This window comes from Oncorhynchus tshawytscha, linkage group LG15, assembly GCF_018296145.1.
Source record: "Oncorhynchus tshawytscha isolate Ot180627B linkage group LG15, Otsh_v2.0, whole genome shotgun sequence".
Classification (NCBI taxonomy): Eukaryota; Metazoa; Chordata; class Actinopteri; order Salmoniformes; family Salmonidae; genus Oncorhynchus; species Oncorhynchus tshawytscha.
The window spans coordinates 38,707,346-38,728,653 of record NC_056443.1 but is presented as its reverse complement, the minus strand read 5'-3'; the positions used below and the strand labels follow the sequence as shown (position 1 = coordinate 38,728,653).

The window sequence follows — 21,308 nt, the reverse complement described above, 5'->3', positions numbered from 1 at the left end:
TAACCCTGAAGCTCTCACAGATTTAGATTTAGATAGCATCTGTAGCTGAAATCAGGAAGTGACCTCATCCATCTGAAGCTACACCCACCAGGAAGTCTGTGACGACGAAGAAGTACTCAGAGTTCTGTACAGGGGGAGGAGTCTCTCCGATAGTTGTGAGTGTCAGGGTCGACCAGTACATGCTGAAAGATAGGATAGGATTAGTATAATATTACTCCATCATTAATATATAACTACTATATAATTACTACATCATTACTCTATTATGACTACAGGTGTATATAGGTATATATTGATAGATATATGAGAGCTCCTACCTGTAGGCATATTTCCGGACCAAACGGCCAAACTCAGGGTCCGTCGTGTCGGGATACACAAACTTATTAGCTCCGAAACCAATCGCCTTGGAGGGAAGATATATATATTTTTAATAAATTTCTTAATCAGAAATGCAAACAACAAGCATTCACTATTAATTATAAGAAGAGGAGGAGTAGAAGAGAGTTCCAGTGTGTGTTTGTGTGTTTGTGTGTGTGTGTGTGTGTGTGTGTGTTTGTGTGTGTTTGTGTGTGTTTGTGTGTTTGTGTGTGTGTGTTTGTGTGTGTGTTTGTGTGTTTGTGTGTGTGTGTTTGTGTGTGTGTGTTTGTGTGTGTGTTTGTGTGTATGTGTGTGTGTGTGTGTGTGTGTATGTGTGTGTGTACCTTGGAGAAAGAGTAGTAAAGACAAGCGTTCCAGTGTATGATGATGACGATGTACATGACGAGGTTGGAGATACGCAGAACGTTGGGGAAGTTGGTCCTAGTCTCTGTCCTCTGAAAGAACTCCAACATCCTAGAAAGTAGAATACACTTCGAAAAAAGATGCTATCTAGAACCAAAAAGGGTTCTTTGGCTTTCCCCATATTGGTTCAAGGAAGAAACCTTTTCACGGGGAGTTCCATGAGGAACCAATTTTACAGAGGGTTCTACATGGAACCCAAAAGAGATTATAATTACAATAGAATATAATAAAATAAAGTAGAATAAAATAAAGTGGAGTAGATTAAAGTAAAGTAAAGTAGAGTAGAATTAAGTAAAGTAGAATAAAGTAGAATAAAGTAGAGTAGAATTAAGTTAAGTAGAAAAATTTGAATAAAGTAGGGTAGAATAAAGTAAGGTAGATTAGAATAGAGTAAAGTAGAGTAGAATAAAGTAGGGTGGAATAAGGTAGAATAAAGTAGAGTAGATTCAAGTAGGATAAAGTAGAGTAGAATAAAGTAGAATAAAGTAGAGCAGATTCAAGTAGATTCAAGTAGAATAAAGTAGAATAAAGTAGAGTAGAATAAAGTAGAATAAAGTGGAGTAGAATAAAGTAGAGTAAAATCAAGTAGAAAAGTAGAGTAGAATAAAGTAGAGTGGGATAAAGTAGAATAAAGTAGAATAAAGTAGAGTAGAATAAAGTAGAATAAAGTAGAGTAGAATAAAGTAGAATAAGGTAAAGTGGAATCAAGTAGAATAATGTAGAGTAAAATAAAGTAGAATAGAGTAGAGTAGATTCAAGTAGAATAAAGTAAGGTGGATTAGAATAAAGTAAAGTAGAGTAGAATATAATAAAGTAGAGTAAAGTAGAGCATAATAAAGTAGAGTAGAATATAATAGAGTAGAATAGAATAAAGTAGAGTAGAGTATAATAGAATACAGTATAGTAGAGTAGAGTACAGTAGAGTACAATAAAATAGAGTAGAATACAGTAGAATAAAGTAAAATAGAATAGAGTATAATAGAATACAGTGTAGTAGAGTATAATACAGTAGAATAGAATAGAGTATGATATAATACAGTAAAGTAGAGTATGATAAAGTACAGTAGAGTACAGTAGAATAGAATGTAGTATAATATAATACAGTATAGTAGAGTATGATACAGTACAGTAGGATATAATGTAGTATAATAGAATACAGTATAGTAGAGTATAATACAGTAGAATAGAATAGAGTATAATAGAACACAGTATAGTAGAGTATGATAAAGTACAGTAGAGTACAGTAGAATAGAATGTAGTATAATATAATACAGTATAGTAGAGTATGATAAAGTACAGTAGACTACAGTAGAATATAATGTAGTATAATAGAATACAGTATAGTATAGTATAATACAGTAGCATAGAATAGAGTATAATAGAATACAGTATAGTAGAGTATGATAAAGTACAGTAGAGAACAGTAGAATACAGTATAGTAGAGTATGATAAAGTACAGTAGAGTACAGTAGAATAGAATAGAGTATAATACAATACAGTATAGTAGAGTATAATACAGTAGAATAGAATAGAGTATAATAGAATACAGTATAGTAGAGTATGACACAGTAGAATAGAATACAGTATAATAGAATACAGTATAGTAGAGTATGATAAAGTACAGTAGAGAACAGTAGAATACAGTATAGTAGAGTATGATATGCACTAACTGATGAATGCACTAACTGTCTCTCTGGGTAGGAGCGTCTGATGAAATATCAAAATGTATGTACGTCCAAGTGATAACCTAGTGAGACATGAATGAAAGATGGATTCATATCTCTAGTTGACTCACCTGTTGATTCTGAACAGCTTGTTGAGTCATATCTCTAGTTGACTCAGCTGTTGATTCTGAACAGCTTGTTGAGTCATATCTCTAGTTGACTCACCTGTTGATTCTGAACAGCTTGTTGAGTCATATCTCTAGTTGACTCACCTGTTGATTCAGAACAGCTTGTTGAGTCATATCTCTAGTTGACTCACCTGTTGATTCTGAACAGCTTGTTGAGTCGTATCTCGGGGTAGTTGAGTCCGAAGTACACATAGAAGATGTCAGTAGGGATCATGGAGATCAGGTCTAGTTTGTACTGGAGACTGTTTATGTAGCGATCTATCAGCTTCTTCTGATCCTTCACCAACAGACCCTGTTCCAGGTAACCTACACACAGGGACAGACCTTACCAACAGACCCTGGTCCAGGTAACCTACACACAGGGACAGACCTCACCAACAGACCCTGTTCCAGGTAACCTACACACAGGGACAGACCTCACCAACAGAACCTGTTCCAGGTAACCTACACACAGGGACAGACCTCACCAACAGACCCTGTTCCAGGTAACCTACACACAGGGACAGACCTTACCAACAGACCCTGTTCCAGGTAACCTACACACAGGGACAGACCTCACCAACAGACCCTGTTCCAGGTAACCTACACACAGGGATAGACCTTACCAACAGACCCTGTTCCAGGTAACCTACACACAGGGACAGACCTCACCAACAGACCCTGTTCCAGGTAACCTACACACAGGGACAGACCTCACCAACAGACCCTGTTCCAGGTAACCTACACACAGGGACAGACCTCACCAACAGACCCTGTTCCAGGTAACCTACACACAGGGACAGACCTCACCAACAGACCCTGGTCCAGGTAACCTACACACAGGGACAGACCTTACCAACAGACCCTGGTCCAGGTAACCTACACACAGAGACAGACCTCACCAACAGAACCTGTTCCAGGTAACCTACACACAGGGACAGACCTCACCAACAGACCCTGTTCCAGGTAACCTACACACAGGGACAGACCTTATCAACAGACCCTGTTCCAGGTGACCTACACACGGGGACAGACCTTACCAACAGACCCTGTTCCAGGTAACCTACACACAGGGACAGACCTCACCAACAGACCCTGTTCCAGGTAACCCACACACAGGGACAGACCTCACCAACAGAACCTGTTCCAGGTAACCCACACACAGGGACAGACCTCACCAACAGACCCTGTTCCAGGTAACCTACACACAGGGATAGACCTTACCAACAGACCCTGTTCCAGGTAACCTACACACAGGGACAGACCGTATGAACAGACCCTGTTCCAGGTAACCTACACACAGGGACAGACCTCACCAACAGACCCTGTTCCAGGTAACCTACACACAGGGACAGACCTTACCAACAGACCCTGTTCCAGGTAACCTACACACAGGGACAGACCTCACCAACAGACCCTGGTCCAGGTAACCTACACACAGGGACAGACCTCACCAACAGAACCTGTTCCAGTTAACCTACACACAGGGACAGACCTCACCAACAGACCCTGGTCCAGGTAACCTACACACAGGGACAGACCTCACCAACAGACCCTGTTCCAGGTAACCTACTCACAGGGACAGACCTCACCAACAGACCCTGTTCCAGGTAACCTACACACAGGGACAGACCTCACCAACAGACCCTGTTCCAGGTAACCTACACACAGGGACAGACCTTACCAACAGACCCTGTTCCAGGTAACCTACACACGGGGACAGACCTCACCAACAGACCCTGGTCCAGGTAACCTACACACAGGGACAGACCTTACCAACAGACCCTGGTCCAGGTAACCTACACACAGAGACAGACCTCACCAACAGACCCTGTTCCAGGTAACCCACACACAGGGACAGACCTCACCAACAGACCCTGTTCCAGGTAACCCACACACAGGGACAGACCTTACTAACAGACCCTGTTCCAGGTAACCTACACACAGGGACAGACCTCACTTACAGGCCCTGTTCCAGGTAACCTACACACAGGGACAGACCGTATGAACAGACCCTGTTCCAGGTAACCTACACACAGGGACAGACCTTACCAACAGACCCTGTTCCAGGTAACCTACACACAGGGACAGACTTCACCAACAGACCCTGTTCCAGGTAACCTACACACAGGGACAGACCTCACTAACAGACCCTGTTCCAGGTAACCTACACACAGGGACAGACCTTACCAACAGACCCTGTTCCAGGTAACCTACACACAGGGACAGACCTTACCAACAGACCCTGTTCCAGGTTACCTACACACAGGGACAGACCTCACCAACAGACCCTGTTCCAGGTAACCTACACACAGGGACAGACTTCACCAACAGACCCTGTTCCAGGTAACCTACACACAGGGACAGACCTCACCAACAGACCCTGTTCCAAGTATTCCAAGTATATTCATTAGGTCGTTCAACACCACCTGGTATGAAAAGTATAGCTGGTTAACAGGGAGCCTTTCAGTGGGGTGTTCAACACCACCTGGTATAAAAAGTACAGCTGGTTAACAGGGAGCCTTTCAGTCGGGTGTTCAATAGTATATCTGTATATCTGGGTTAGGGCTAGGGGAGTTAGGGTTAGGGGTTAGGGTTAGGGGAGTTAGGGCTAGGGGAGTTAGGGTTAGGGGAGTTAGGGCTAGGGGAGTTAGGGTTAGGGGAGTTAGGGTTAGGGGTTAGGGTTAGGGGAGTTAGGGTTAGGGAGTTAGGGTTAGGGGAGTTAGGGCTAGGGGAGTTAGGGTTAGGGGAGTTAGGGTTAGGGGTTAGGGCTAGGGGTTAGGGCTAGGGGAGTTAGGGTTAGGGGAGTTAGGGTTAGGGTTAGGGCTAGGGTTAGGGCTAGGGAGTTAGGGTTAGGGGAGTTAGGGTTAGGGTTAGGGGAGTTAGGGCTAGGGGAGTTAGGGTTAGGGTTAGGGAGTTAGGGCTAGGGGAGTTAGGGTTAGGGTTAGGGTTAGGGCTAGGGAGTTAGGGTTAGGGGTTAGGGCTAGGGGAGTTAGGGTTAGGGGTTAGGGTTAGGGGAGTTAGGGTTAGGGGAGTTAGGGTTAGGGGAGTTAGGGCTAGGGGAGTTAGGGTTAGGGGAGTTAGGGTTAGGGGTTAGGGCTAGGGGAGTTAGGGCTAGTTAGGGTTAGGGGAGTTAGGGTTAGGGGTTAGGGCTAGGGGAGTTAGGGTTAGGGGTTAGGGTTAGGGTTGGGGGTTAGGGGTTAGGATTAGGGTTAGGGGCTATGGTTAGGGTTAGGGTTAGGGGTTTGGGGTTAGGGTTAGGGTTTAGGGTTAGGGTTAGTGTTAGCACATTGAATGTTTCCTCTCAAGCACTGTGAGGACCCCTATCAATGTTCTGTCATTACTGTACGTAGAGTCAATCACAATATTAAACATCAATGATGTTACTCCTCGCTTGGACTAACTCATTCTGAGCTCTGTTGTCTCAACTGGGACTGCGGTTGAAAATTAGCCGGCTGGCTAAAACCGGCACTTTTACTGAAACGTTGATTAATGTGCACTGTCCCTGTAAAAATAAAAAAATAAACTCAAAATAAATAAACTCAAACTGTGTAGTGTGTTGTGTTATTGTTGTGTGTCTTCCCTTCCTGTCCTGCACTGAAGCCCCTGTACACGTCAACTGATGCCTCATACCCTCATTCAATCACAGCTGTGATCCCTTTCCAACACGGTGTAAGTAGCCCTCTCATTCCCCTTCTCCATAATATTGTACTATAAATGTCTTTGTTAAATACATTAGGTTAAAATAATTACTCTTTAACGATTTTTGAAACACACGTCTCCGTGCATTCCGGGTGGGTTTTCCATCCTCCTCAATTGTTGAAGTCACCAGCCTCCACTGACATACTCACAGGGACATAAGGCTATGTGTTTGAGCAGTATGGGTTCTTACCTGTCCTGGTTAGGGTCAGGGTCAGGGTCAGGGTTAGGGTTAGGGTTCTTACCTGTCCTGGTCAGGTTAGGGTCAGGGTCAGTGTCAGGATCAGGGTCAGGGTCAGGGTTAGGGTTCAGGTTCTTACCTGTCCTGGTCCTGAACACCATATCCGCCAGGTAGACCACATCAGAGACACAGTCTATGATGAACCAGTAGATCAGAAAGTCTGTCTGGAGCTCCTCAAAACTGGCCCTGACACACACACACACACACACACACACACACACACACACACACACATACACACATACACACACACACACACACACACACACACACACACACACACACACACACACACACACACACACACACACACACACACACACACACACACACACAGTCAGAATGTCCTTGGAAGTGTTAATCAACCACCCAATCAGTCAATCAATTAATCAATCAATCAATCAATCAACCACCCAATCAATCAATCAACCACGCAATCAGTCAATCAATCACCCAATCAATCAACCAACCAACCAGTCAATCAACCAACCAACCAACCAGTCAATCCATCAGTCAATCAATCAATCAGTCAACCAACCAGTCAGTCAACCAATCAACCACCCAACCAATCAACCACCCAACCAATCAACCACCCAATCAATCAACCACCCAACCAATCAACCACTCAACCAATCAACCACCCAACCAATCAACCACCCAATCAACCACCCAATCAATCAACCACCCAACCAATCAACCACCCAACCAATTAACCACCCAACCAATCAACCACCCAATCAGCCACCCAATCAATCAACCACCCAATCAACCACCCAATCAATCAATCAACCACCCAATCAATCAACCAATCAACCACCCAATCAACCAACCAATCAATCAACAAATTAGCCAATCAGTGTGTTAGTTACCTGGCTATGATGAGGGTCCAGTTGTACATTACAGGAATGGTGATGACAAGGAGCCAGTTATAATACATGTTACCTGCTGGGTCTATCACCGTGATCTCTTTAGGCCTGGCAACACACACACACGCACACACACACACACACACACACACACACACACACACACACACACACACACACACACACACACACACACACACACACACACACACACAGGGAAAAATAGACAAGGCATTCTCTTTATGCCCAAGGGAGAGAGACTGGGGTTATACAGCACATACAGGGTGTATAAGGGTTATACCATTTTAAAAAGCTTAGTTTACACAGCCACCCCAATGACTTTGTATTGGGCATATCTGATTTTTGTTGTTGTGTCAATGTGTAAACACATGGAATCAGATCTTTTGGGTTCTGATTTTGTACCGCATGGGAACTTTATAAAAACCCAGCTGGGGCTTTATGAAGACACTTACGCTTCAGCTTTGGCCTTCTCCTCTTTCTCCTTTTTCTCCTTCTCCTCTTTCTCCTTCAACTCCTTCTCCTCTTTCTCCTTCTTCTTCTGTTCCTTTCTCTCCCTTTTCTCCTGTTTTTCTTTCCTTAATAAAAATAGAGGATGAGTGGATGTCACAGGATGAGGCACAATTTGGACCTATATAGTGTACTAAGCTATGGGCCCTAGTCTAAAGTAGTGCACTACCCCTATAGATCTTATAGTGCACTATAAAGGGAGTAGTGTGCCATTTGGGAAACTAGAGGTTCTGTCATGAGATCAGTCTGGAAACTAGAGGTGAGATTGTTCTGTCATGAGATCAGTCCGGAAACTACAGGTGAGATTGTTCTGGAAACTACAGGTGAGATTGTTCTGGAAACTAGAGGTGAGATTGTTTTGGAAACTAGAGGTGAGATTGTTCTGGAAACTAGAGGTGAGATTGTTCTGGAAACTAGAGGTGAGATTGTTCTGGAAACTAGAGGTGAGATTGTTCTGGAAACTAGAGGTGAGATTGTTCTGGAAACTAGAGGTGAGATTGTTCTGGAAACTAGAGGTGAGATTGTTCTGGAAACTAGAGGTGAGATTGTTTTGGAAACTAGAGGTGAGATTGTTCTGGAAACTAGAGGTGAGATTGTTCTGGAAACTAGAGGTGAGATTGTTCTGGAAACTAGAGGTGAGATTGTTCTGGAAACTAGAGGTGAGATTGTTCTGTCATGAGATCTGTCTGGAAACTAGAGGTGAGATTGTTCTGGAAACTAGAGGTGAGATTGTTCTGTCATGAGATCAGTCTGGAAACTAGAGGTGAGATTGTTCTGTCATGAGATCAGTCTGGAAACTAGAGGTGAGATTGTTCTGTCATGAGATCAGTCTGGAAACTAGAGGTGAGATTGTTCTGTCATGAGATCAGTCTGGAAACTAGAGGTGAGATTGTTCTGTCATGAGATCAGTCTGGTCCTTACTCCTTTTTCTCTTTCCTCTCCTTTTTCTCTTTCCTCTCCTTTTTACTTGTCTTCTTCTTCTGTTCCCTAGGAAAGATCAGAACAATTACTGTTGATGTCATACTGTTATGTTACCCTACCAGTAGACTTACAGTCATTGCTCTAACACTAGTTAGCATTGGCTTAGCAAAACAACCGCTAACTTCCCTCATACAGCATTTATATTTATATACAAACATTACCCATGAGTTCATCTGACTCTGAGTAAATAGAACATGAAGCAGTATCCCTTTGTAGACTTCAGGACTAGGGTCGCAAAGTACGTTATCGTCCATATTTGGGTCTGTGTGTGTTCTTACTCTTCCTCGTTGCTGTTGCTGTTGTTCATGTTGAATGGAACCTGCACACCGGAGCTCCTTAAACACCTGGATGAGAGATCATAATATCAGAAGTCAGTTCTAGGTTCTATGTTCAGTGTTCTAGGTTCTATGTTCAGTGTTCTAGGTTCTATGTTCAGTGTTCTAGGTTCTATGTTCAGTGTTCTAGGTTCTATGTTCAGTGTTCTATGTTCTATGTTCAGTGTTCTAGGTTCTATGTTCAGTGTTCTAAAGTTCTATGTTCTACGTTCTAAAGTTCAAGGTTCTATGGTCTATAGGTCCTTACCTGTGTACCTCGCCCCTCTCCTCTGTCTCCCCCTCCATATCCTGCAGAACGATGAGTGGCGGAGAGCAGGGCTGGGGGTGGGCGGGGCCAGCAGGGGTCACAGGGGTCACCTTCACTGACATCGCAGGAACTTCTTCCTCTTGGTTTCCTGTGAGGTCAGAAGTAACAGCCCTATCTCAGATAGAGTAGAGGGACTAGGACTAGTTGATACTCAGATAGAGTAGTGGGACTAGTTGATACTCAGATAGAGTAGTGGGACTAGTTTATACTCAGATAGAGTAGTGGGATTAGTTGATACTCAGATAGAGTAGTGGGACTAGTTGATACTCAGATAGAGTAGTGGGACTAGTTGATACTCAGATAGAGGACTAGTGGGACTAGTTGATACTCAGATAGAGTAGTGGGACTAGTTGATACTCAGATAGATAGTAGTGGGACTGGGACTAGTTGATACTCAGATAGAGTAGTGGGACTAGTTGATACTCAGATAGAGTAGTGGAACTAGTTGACATCAGATAGAGTAGTGGGACTAGTTGATACTCAGATAGAGTAGTGGGACTAGTTGATACTCAGATAGAGTAGTGGGACTAGTTGATACTCAGATAGAGTAGTGGGACTAGTTGATACTCAGATAGAGTAGTGGGACTAGTTGATACTCAGATAGAGTAGTGGGACTAGTTGATACTCAGATAGAGTAGTGGGACTAGTTGATATCAGATAGAGTAGTGGGACTAGTTGATACTCAGATAGAGTAGTGGGACTAGTTGATACTCAGATAGAGTAGTGGGACTAGTTGATACTCAGATAGAGTAGTGGGACTAGTTTATACTCAGATAGAGTAGTGGGACTAGTTGATACTCAGATAGAGTAGTGGGACTAGTTGATACTCAGATAGATAGTGGGACTAGTTGATACTCAGATAGAGTAGTAGTGGGACTGATACTCAGATAGAGTAGTGGGACTAGTTGATACTCAGATAGAGTAGTGGGACTAGTTGATATCAGATAGAGTAGTGGGACTAGTTGAGACTCAGATAGAGTAGTGGGACTGGGGACTAGTTGATACTCAGATAGAGTAGTGGGACTAGTTGATACTCAGATAGAGTAGTGGGACTAGTTGATACTCAGATAGAGTAGTGGGACTAGTGGGACTAGTTGATACTCAGATAGAGTAGTGGGACTAGTTGATACTCAGATAGAGTAGTGGGACTAGTTGATACTCAGATAGAGTAGTGGGACTGAGACTAGTTGATACTCAGATAGAGTAGTGGGACTAGTTGATAGTAGTGGGACTGGGACTAGTTGATACTCAGATAGAGTAGTGGGACTAGTTGATAGTGCGACTAGTTGATACTCAGATAGAGTAGTGGGACTAGTTGATACTCAGATAGAGTAGTGGGACTGAGACTAGTTGATACTCAGATAGAGTAGTGGGACCGAGACAAGTTGATACTCAGATAGAGTAGTGGGACTAGTTGATACTCAGATAGAGTAGTGGGACTAGTTGATACTCAGATAGAGTAGTGGGACTAGTTGATACTCAGATAGAGTAGTGGGACTAGTTGATACTCAGATAGAGTAGTGGGACTAATTGATACTCAGATAGAGTAGTGGGACTAGTTGATATCAGATAGAGTAGTGGGACTGGGACTAGTTGATACTCAGATAGAGTAGTGGGACTAATTGATACTCAGATAGAGTAGTGGGACTGAGACAAGTTGATACTCAGATAGAGTAGTGGGACTAGTTGATACTCAGATAGAGTAGTGGGACTAGATAGATAGAGTAGTGGGACTAGTTGATACTCAGATAGAGTAGTGGGACTGGGACTAGTTGATACTCAGATAGAGTAGTGGGACTGGGACTAGTTGATACTCAGATAGAGTAGTGGGACTGAGACTAGTTGATATCAGATAGAGTAGTGGGACTAGTTGATACTCAGATAGAGTAGTGGGACTGAGACTAGTTGATATCAGATAGAGTAGTGGGACTGGGACTAGTTGATACTCAGATAGAGTAGTGGGACTAGTTGATACTCAGATAGAGTAGTGGGACTGGGACTAGTTGATACTCAGATAGAGTAGTGGGACTAGTTGATACTCAGATAGAGTAGTGGGACTAGTTTATACTCAGATAGAGTAGTGGGACTGGGACTAGTTGATATAAGATAGAGTAGTGGGACTGGGACTAGTTGATACTCAGATAGAGTAGTGGGACTAGTTGATACTCAGATAGAGTAGTGGGACTGGGACTAGTTGATACTCAGATAGAGTAGTGGGACTAGTTGATACTCAGATAGAGTAGTGGGACTAGTTGATACTCAGATAGAGTAGTGGGACTAGTTGATACTCAGATAGAGTAGTGGGACTAGTTGATACTCAGATAGAATAGTGGGACTAGTTGATACTCAGATAAAGTAGTGGGACTGGGACTAGTTGATACTCAGATAGAGTAGTGGGACTAGTTGATACTCAGATAGAGTAGTGGGACTAGTTGATACTCAGATAGAATAGTGGGACTGGGACTAGTTGATACTCAGATAGAGTAGTGGGACTGAGACTAGTTTATACTCAGATAGAGTAGTGGGACTGGGACTAGTTGATACTCAGATAGAGTAGTGGGACTAGTTTATACTCCGATAGAGTAGTGGGACTAGTTGATGTCAGATAGAATAGTGGGACTAGTTGATACTCAGTTAGAATAGTGGGACTGGGACTAGTTGATACTCAGATAGAGTAGTGGGACTAGTTGATATCAGATAGAGTAGTGGGACTAGTTGATATCAGATAGAGTAGTTGGACAAGTTGATACTCAGAGAGAGTAGTGGGACTAGTTGACACTCAGATAGAGTAGTGGGACTAGTTGAAACTTAGATAGAGTAGTGGGACTAGTTGATACTTAGATAGAGTAGTGGGACTAGTTGATACTCAGATAGAGTAGTGGGACTGGGACTACTTGATACTCAGATAGAGTAGTGGGACTAGTTGACACTCAGATAGAGTAGTGGGACTAGTTGATACTCAGATAGAGTAGTGGGACTGGGACAAGTTGATACTCAGATAGAGTAGTGGGACTGGGACTAGTTGATACTCAGATAGAGTAGTGGGACTAGTTGATACTCAGATAGAGTAGTGGGACTAGTTGATACTCAGATAGAGTAGTGGGACTAGTTGATATCAGATAGAGTAGTGGGACTAGTTGATACTCAGATAGAGTAGTGGGACTAGTTGACACTCAGATAGAGTAGTGGGACTAGTTGAAACTCAGATAGAGTAGTGGGACTAGTTGATTCTCAGATAGAGTAGCGGGACTAGTTGATACTCAGATAGAGTAGTGGGACTAATTGATACTCAGATAGAGTAGTGGGACTAATTGATACTCAGATAGAGTAGTGGGACTAATTGATACTCAGATAGAGTAGTGGGACTAGTTGACACTCAGATAGAGTAGTGGGACTAGTTGAAAATCAGATAGAGTAGTGGGACTAGTTGATTCTCAGATAGAGTAGTGGGACTAGTTGATACTCAGATAGAGTAGTGGGACTGGGACTAGTTGATACTCAGATAGAGTAGTCGGACTAGTTGACACTCAGAAAGAGTAGTGGGACTAGTTGAAACTCAGATAGAGTAGTGGGACTAGTTGATACTCAGATAGAGTAGTGGGACTAGTTGATATCAGATAGAGTAGTGGGACTGAGACTAGTTGATACTCAGATAGAGTAGTGGGACTAGTTGATACTCAGATAGAGTAGTGGGACTAGTTGATACTCAGATAGAGTAGTGGGACTGGGACTAGTTGATACTCAGAAAGAGTAGTGGGACTAGTTGAAACTCAGATAGAGTAGAGAGACTAGTTGATACTCAAATAGAGTAGTGGGACTAGTTGATATCAGATATAGTGGGACTGAGACTAGTTGATACTCAGATAGAGTAGTGGGACTAGTTGATACTCAGATAGAGTAGTGGGTCTAGTTGATACTCAGATAGAGTAGTGGGACAGAGACTAGTTGATACTCAGATAGAGTAGTGGGACAGAGACTAGTTGATATCAGATAGAGTAGTGGGACTAGTTTATACCCAGATAGAGTAGTGGGACTAGTTGATACTCAGTTAGAATAGTGGGACTAGTTGATATCAGATAGAGTAGTGGGACTAGTTGATACTCAGATAGAGTAGTGGGACTGAAACTAGTTGATACTCAGATAGAGTAGTGGGACTAGTTGATACTCAGATAGAGTAGTGGGACTAGTTGATACTCAGATAGAGTAGTGGGACTAGTTGATACTCAGATAGAGTAGTGGGACTAGTTGATACTCAGATAGAGTAGTGGGACTAGTTGATATCAGATAGAGTAGTGGGACTAGTTGATACTCAGATAGAGTAGTGGGACTAGTTGATATCACATAGAGTAGTGGGACTGAGACTAGTTGATACTCAGATAGAGTAGCGGGACTGAATCTAGTTGATACTCAGATAGAGTAGCGGGACTGAATCTAGTTGATACTCAGATAGAGTAGTGGGACTGAAACTAGTTTATGCTCAGATAGAGTAGTGGGACTAGTTGATACTCAGATAGAGTAGTGGGACTAGTTTATGCTCAGATAGAGTAGTGGGACTAGTTGATACTCAGTTAGAATAGTGGGACTAGTTGATATCAGATAGAGTAGTGGGACTAGTTGATACTCAGATAGAGTAGTGGGACTGAAACTAGTTGATACTCAGATAGAGTAGTGGGACTAGAGTAGCGGGACTGAATCTAGTTGATACTCAGATAGAGTAGCGGGACTGAATCTAGTTGATACTCAGATAGAGTAGGTGGACTGAAACTAGTTTATGCTCAGATAGAGTAGTGGGACTAGTTGATACTCAGATAGAGTAGTGGGACTAGTTGATACTCAGATAGAGTAGTGGGACTAGTTGATACTCAGATAGAGTAGTGGGACTGGGACTAGTTGATACTCAGATAGAGTAGTGGGACTAGTTGATACTCAGATAGAGTAGTGGGACTAGTTGATACTCAGATAGAGTAGTGGGACTAGTTGATACTCAGATAGAGTAGTGGGACTAGTTGATACTCAGATAGAGTAGTGGGACTAGTTGATACTCAGATAGAATAGTGGGACTAGTTGATACTCAGATAGAGTAGTGGGACTAGTTGATACTCAGATAGAGTAGTGGGACTAGTTGATACGACAGCTAGCTGGTCAGATTCCTCCATGATGACAACCTGTCAGAACCACAACACTGTACGTTTATTGATGTCCCCCTTACTTCACATAACTCAATGGCAGCCATGTTAGTGCCATGTTAGTGCCATGTTAGTGCCATGTTAGTGCCATGTTAGTGCCATGTTAGTGCCATGTTAGTGTTATCGAACCTAGAACAGAATGTTTCGAGGTGTGCTGCTAGAGACTGATGAGGGGTGTGCTGCTAGAGACTGATGAGGGGTGTGCTGCTAGAGACTGATGAGGGGTGTGCTGCTAGAGACTGATGAGGGGTGTGCTGCTAGAGACTGATGAGGGTGCTGCTGCTGATGAGGGGTGTGCTGCTAGAGACTGATGAGGGGTGATGCTGCTAGAGACTGATGAGGGAGGGGTGTGTGCTGCTAGAGACTGATGAGGGTGTGCTAGAGACTGATGAAGGGTGTGCTGCTAGAGACTGATGAGGGGTGTGCTGCTGAGAGACTGCATGAGGGGTGTGCTGCTAGAGACTGATGAGGGGTGTGCTGCTAGAGACTGATGAGGGGTGTGCTGCTAGAGACTGATGAGGGGTGTGCTGCTAGAGACTGATGAAGGGTGTGCTGCTAGAGACTGATGAAGGGTGTGCTGCTAGAGACTGATGAGACTGGAGGGTGTGCTGCTAGAGACTGATGAGGGTGTGCTGCTAGAGACTGATGAGGGTGTGCTGCTAGAGACTGATGAGGGGTGTGCTGCTAGAGACTGATGAGGGGTGTGCTGCTAGAGACTGATGAAGGGTGTGCTGCTAGAGACTGATGAGGGTGTGCTGCTAGAGACTGATGAGGGGTGTGCTGCTAGAGACTGATGAGGGTGTGCTGCTAGAGACTGATGAGGGGTGTGCTGCTAGAGACTGATGAGGGGTGTGCTGCTAGAGACTGATGAGGGGTGTGCTGCTAGAGACTGATGAGGGGTGTGCTGCTAGAGACTGAGAGACTGATGAGGGTGTGCTGCTAGAGACTGATGAGGGGTGTGCTGCTAGAGACTGATGAGGGTGTGCTGCTAGAGACTGATGAGGGTGTGCTGCTAGAGACTGATGAGGGGTGTGCTGCTAGAGACTGATGAAGGGGTGTGCTGCTAGAGACTGATGAGACTGAGACTGATGAGGGTGTGCTGCTAGAGACTGATGAGGGGTGTGCTGCTAGAGACTGATGAGGGGTGCTGCTGAGACTGAGAGGGGTGTGCTGATGATGAGGGGTGTGCTGCTGCTAGAGACTGATGAAGGGTGTGCTGCTAGAGACTGATGAAGAGGGTGTGCTGCTAGAGACTGAAGGGTGTGCTGCTAGAGACTGATGAAGAGACTGATGAGGGTGCTGCTAGAGACTGATGAAGAGACTGATGAGGGGTGTGCTGCTAGAGACTGATGAGGGTGTGCTGCTGATGAGGGTGTGCTAGAGACTGATGAGGGGTGTGCTGCTAGAGACTGATGAGGGTGTGCTGCTAGAGAGACTGATGAGGGTGTGCTGCTAGAGACTGATGAAGGGGTGTGCTGCTAGAGACTGATGAGGGGTGTGCTAGAGACTGATGAGAGACTGATGAGGGTGTGCTGCTAGAGACTGATGAGGGGTGTGCTGCTAGAGACTGATGAGGGGTGTGCTGCTAGAGACTGATGAGGGGTGTGCTGCTAGAGACTGATGAGGGTGTGCTGCTAGAGACTGATGAGGTGTGCTGCTAGAGACTGATGAAGGGTGTGCTGCTAGAGACTGATGAAGGGTGTGCTGCTAGAGACTGATGAGGGTGTGTGCTGCTGATGAGACTGAGACTGATGAAGGGTGTGCTGCTAGAGACTGATGAAGGGTGTGCTGCTGAGACTGATGGGGTGTGCTGCTAGAGACTGATGAGGGTGTGCTGCTAGAGACTGATGAGGGTGTGCTGCTGATGAAGGGTGTGCTGCTAGAGACTGATGAGGGTGTGCTGCTAGAGACTGATGAGGGGTGTGCTGCTAGAGACTGATGAGGGACTGATGAAGTGCTGAGACTGATGAGGGTGTGCTGCTAGAGACTGATGAGGGGTGTGCTGCTAGAGACTGATGAGGGGTGTGCTGCTAGAGACTGATGAGGGGTGTGCTGCTAGAGACTGATGAGGGGTGTGCTGCTAGAGACTGATGAGGGGTGTGCTGCTAGAGACTGATGAGGGGTGTGCTGCTAGAGACTGATGAGGGGTGCTGCTGATGAAGGGTGTGCTGCTAGAGACTGATGAGGGTGTGCTGCTAGAGACTGATGAGGGTGTGCTGCTAGAGACTGATGAAGGGTGTGCTGCTAGAGACTGATGAGGGGTGTGCTGCTAGAGACTGATGAGGGGTGTGCTGCTAGAGACTGACTGATGAGGGTGTGCTGCTAGAGACTGATGAGGGGTGTGCTGCTAGAGACTGATGAGGGGTGTGCTGCTGAGAGACTGATGAGGGGTGTGCTGCTAGAGACTGATGAGGGGTGTGCTGCTAGAGACTGATGAAGGACTGATGAGGGGTGCTGCTAGAGACTGATGAGGGGTGTGCTGCTAGAGACTGATGAAGGGATGAGGGGTGTGCTGCTAGAGACTGATGAGGGTGCTGCTAGAGACTGATGAGGTGTGCTGCTAGAGACTGATGAGGGGTGTGCTGCTAGAGACTGATGAGGGGTGTGCTGCTAGAGACTGATGAGGGGTGTGCTGCTAGAGACTGATGAGGGGTGTGCTGCTAGAGACTGATGAGGGGTGTGCTGCTAGAGACTGATGAGGGGTGTGCTGCTAGAGACTGATGAGGGGTGTGCTGCTAGAGACTGATGAGGGGTGCTGCTAGAGACTGAGAGACTGATGAGGGGTGTGCTGCTAGAGACATGAGGGTGTGCTGCTAGAGACTGATGATGAAGGGTGTGCTGCTAGAGACTGATTGAAGGATGTGTGCTGCTAGAGACTGATGAGGGGTGTGCTGCTAGAGACTGATGAGGGGTGTGCTGCTAGAGACTGATGAGGGGTGTGCTGCTAGAGACATTGATGAAGGGTGTGCTGCTAGAGACTGATGAGGGGTGTGCTGCTAGAGACTGATGAGGGTGTGCTGCTATTGATGAGAGACTGGTGTGCTGCTAGAGACTGATGAGGGGTGTGCTGCTAGAGACTGATGAGGGGTGTGCTGCTAGAGACTTGATGAGGGATGAGGGGTGTGCTGCTAGAGACATGATGAAGGGTGTGCTGCTAGAGACATGAAGGGTGATGAAGGGTGTGCTGCTAGAGACTGATGAGGGTGTGCTGCTAGAGACTGCTGCTAGAGACTGATGAGGGGTGTGCTGCTAGAGACTGATGAGGGGTGTGCTGCTAGAGACTGATGAGGGTGTGCTGCTAGAGACTTGATGAGGGGTGTGCTGCTAGAGACTGATGAGGGTGTGCTGCTAGAGACTGATGAGGGTGTGCTGCTAGAGACTGATGAGGGTGTGCTGCTAGAGACATTGATGAAGGGTGTGCTGCTGAGACTGATGAGAGACTGATGAGGGGTGTGCTGCTAGAGACTTGAGGGGTGTGCTGATGAGGGGGGGTGTGCTGCTAGAGACATTGATGAAGGGTGTGCTGCTAGAGACTGATGAGGGGTGTGCTGCTAGAGACTGATGAGGGGTGAGACATTGATGAAGGGTGTGCTGCTAGAGACTGATGAGGGGTGTGCTGCTAGAGACTGATGAGGGGTGTGCTGCTAGAGACTTCGATGAGGGGTGTGCTGCTAGAGACTGATGAAGGGTGTGCTGCTAGAGACTTTGATGAAGGGTGTGCTGCTAGAGACTTTGATGAAGGGTGTGCTGCTAGAGACTTGATGAAGGGTGTGCTGCTAGAGACTTTGATGAAGGGTGTGCTGCTAGAGACATTGATGAAGGGTGTGCTGCTAGAGACATTGATGAAGGGTGTGCTGCTAGAGACTGATGAAGGGTGTGCTGCTAGAGACATTGATGAAGGGTGTGCTGCTAGAGACTTGATGAAGGGTGTGCTGCTAGAGACTTGATGAAGGGTGTGCTGCTAGAGACTTGATGAAGGGTGAAAGGAAGGGTGTGCTGCTAGAGACTGATGAAGGGTGTGCTGCTAGCTGATGAAGGGTGTGCTGCTAGAGACATTGATGAAGGGTGTGCATTGATGAAGGGTGTGCTGCTAGAGACTTGATGAAGGGTGTGCTGCTAGAGACTGATGAAGGGTGTGCTGCTAGAGACATTGATGAAGGGTGTGCTGCTAGAGACTTCGATGAAGGGTGTGCTGCTAGAGACTGATGAAGGGTGTGCTGCTAGAGACATTGATGAAGGGTGTGCTGCTAGAGACTGATGAAGGGTGTGCTGCTCAAGACATTGATGAAGGGTGTGCTGCTAGAGACTGATGAAGGGTGTGCTGCTAGAGACTTTGATGAAATGTTTTCTGCTAGGCAACAGGCTTACAAAGACATGACAGTGCAGTCCTCGGTCCTCTCGCCCTCGCCCTCTCCCTCTCTGTCTCTCTCTCTCTCTCTCTCTCTCTCTCTCTCTCTCTCTCTCTCAGCTATCTGATACATCCCTAATGTCTATTGTACAAGAATAACTCAGCCTCCCAGCTGCGGAGGCATCTGATTGGTAGAAACAGAGCTTTGATGTATGTCACTATTAATTAACATAATCAATCTAAAGCCAATCAACGTAAGAGGAACATTCATAGAAATCCGTCATATACGATACCTATGATCGTCATATGTATTACTTCATTCAGAGAACTTGTGAAAATGTACTAGATATTAATCTTGATCAATGTCTTCCAAACCAATCAGAGCTAAAGAATGGATATGGCCAACCAGATTGAAGGAGGAGTTATTGAATGAACTAATAACTAACGAATCAGGATGATCAGATAAATGATTCCAAAGGGAATGAGTCACTGCAAGTCAATTAAAACACTTTGATCAATTGGAACTGAGTGTGTGGGGTTATCTGAAGATCCAACCACATTGTTAAAGGACCAAGGCCCATTGTTAAATGACCAAGGCCCATTGTTAAATGACCAAGGCTCATTGTTAAATGACCAAGGCCCATTGTTAAATGACCAAGGCTCATTGTTAAATGACCAAGCCCATTGTTAAATGACCAAGGCCCATTTGTTAAATGACCAAGGCCCATTGTTAAATGACCAAGGCCCATTGTTAAATGACCAAGGCCCATTGATAAAGGACCAAGGCCCATTGTTAAATGACCAAGGCCCATTGTTAAATGACCAAGGCCCATTGTTAAATGACCAAGGCCCATTGTTAAATGACCAAGGCCCATTGTTAAATGACCAAGGCCCATTGTTAAATGACCAAGGCCCATTGTTAAATGACCAAGGCCCATTGATAAAGGACCAAGGCCCATTGATAAAGGACCAAGGCCCAGAGCACATACGTATCAAACAACAACAACAACAACATAACAACATGAAGCATGATATTTTTGAAGTATCTCCTCCACTCTGCAACTCACCTGTTGCTAGGTTATTCCTGCCCCTAGTTAGCTAAAGACATGCCCTTCCTCTCTTTCTACACACAGAACTCCTGCAGTGGTACCGTCCACCAACCAGGGTGCTCGCTCATCGTCATGGAAACCCCTTGGCTCGGACCTGACCCCGCGTCACACACCACAAATTGGAAGCGTTTGAAATATTCCAGGTAAAACTCTGTGTGTCTCGAGGATCACTGAAACGCTCTGACCCTGAGGAGGGTTTAGGGGATTAGGAACATGGATAATAACGTGGCCATCACACACACACACTACACACTTCACACTGCACGCACACGCACGCGCACGCACACGCACACGCACACGCACACACACACACACACACACACACACACACACACACACACACACACACACACACACACACACACACACACACACACACACACACAGGATCCTGTTTCTCATGAGGTGTGCTGGGAGCAGCATTTAACCAGAGGAGAAGAATTAATAGGATTACAAAGACTTAGAACAGTGAGCTGTGTGTGTGTGTGTGTGTGTGTGTGTGTGTGTGTGTGTGTGTGTGTGTGTGTGTGTGTGTGTGTGTGTGTGTGTGTGTGTGTGTGTGTGTGTGTGTGTGTGTGTGTGTGTGTGTGTGTGTGTGTGTGTGTGTGTGTGTGTGTGTGTGTGTGTGTGTGTGTGTGTGTGTGTGTGTGTGTCTGTGTCTGTGTGTGTGTGTGTGTGTGTGTGTGTGTGTGTGTGTGTGTGTGTGTGTGTGTGTGTGTGTGTGCCTGATTAGAGGCGATCGAGCTGAGTGTGCAGGATCTAGAGACAATGCATGGCTCCATTTCAATTCATCATCTCGTTCATTCCTCTCCTTGTATCCTCACTCCTCGCTTCCTTCTCAAAACCAATTGGAGAAGAAGATCCGAGGGGAGGGGGCTTGGAGCTTCTCCGCCCATATGATTGAGAAGGAGGTGGCGAAGAAGGAGGAAGGATCATGGAAAGGTAAATTGAGATGGTTGGAACCGTGCAGGGTGAAGTTTCCTCCTACACACTGATCCTGGGTCAGGTTAGAATGTCCCCCAGTTGGGTCCTAGATCTGGAGCTAGAGGAAAACACCAAGGAAGAAAACATGACAGTATCCTGTCCTATACCGCCCC

The 21,308-nt window shown here is 45.3% G+C and overlaps 1 protein-coding gene across 1 annotated transcript in view; it reads right to left on the bottom strand.

The window, feature by feature from the left end:
* cnga1b (cyclic nucleotide gated channel subunit alpha 1b) overlaps positions 1-20,400 on the bottom strand; it is a 28,955-nt gene extending 8,555 nt beyond the window's left edge. The window contains exons 1-11 of the mRNA XM_042298564.1: positions 20,170-20,400; positions 9,509-9,656; positions 9,205-9,270; positions 8,867-8,932; positions 7,891-8,013; positions 7,421-7,525; positions 6,631-6,737; positions 2,764-2,938; positions 702-831; positions 318-403; positions 89-182 (exon numbers count right to left, since the gene is read on the bottom strand). Coding sequence (XP_042154498.1) covers positions 89-182; positions 318-403; positions 702-831; positions 2,764-2,938; positions 6,631-6,737; positions 7,421-7,525; positions 7,891-8,013; positions 8,867-8,932; positions 9,205-9,270; positions 9,509-9,630 — 1,074 coding nt within the window. The 5' untranslated portion in view covers positions 9,631-9,656; positions 20,170-20,400. The remainder of the gene's footprint in view (positions 1-88; positions 183-317; positions 404-701; positions 832-2,763; positions 2,939-6,630; positions 6,738-7,420; positions 7,526-7,890; positions 8,014-8,866; positions 8,933-9,204; positions 9,271-9,508; positions 9,657-20,169) is intronic.
* Positions 20,401-21,308: the final 908 nt, after the last annotated feature.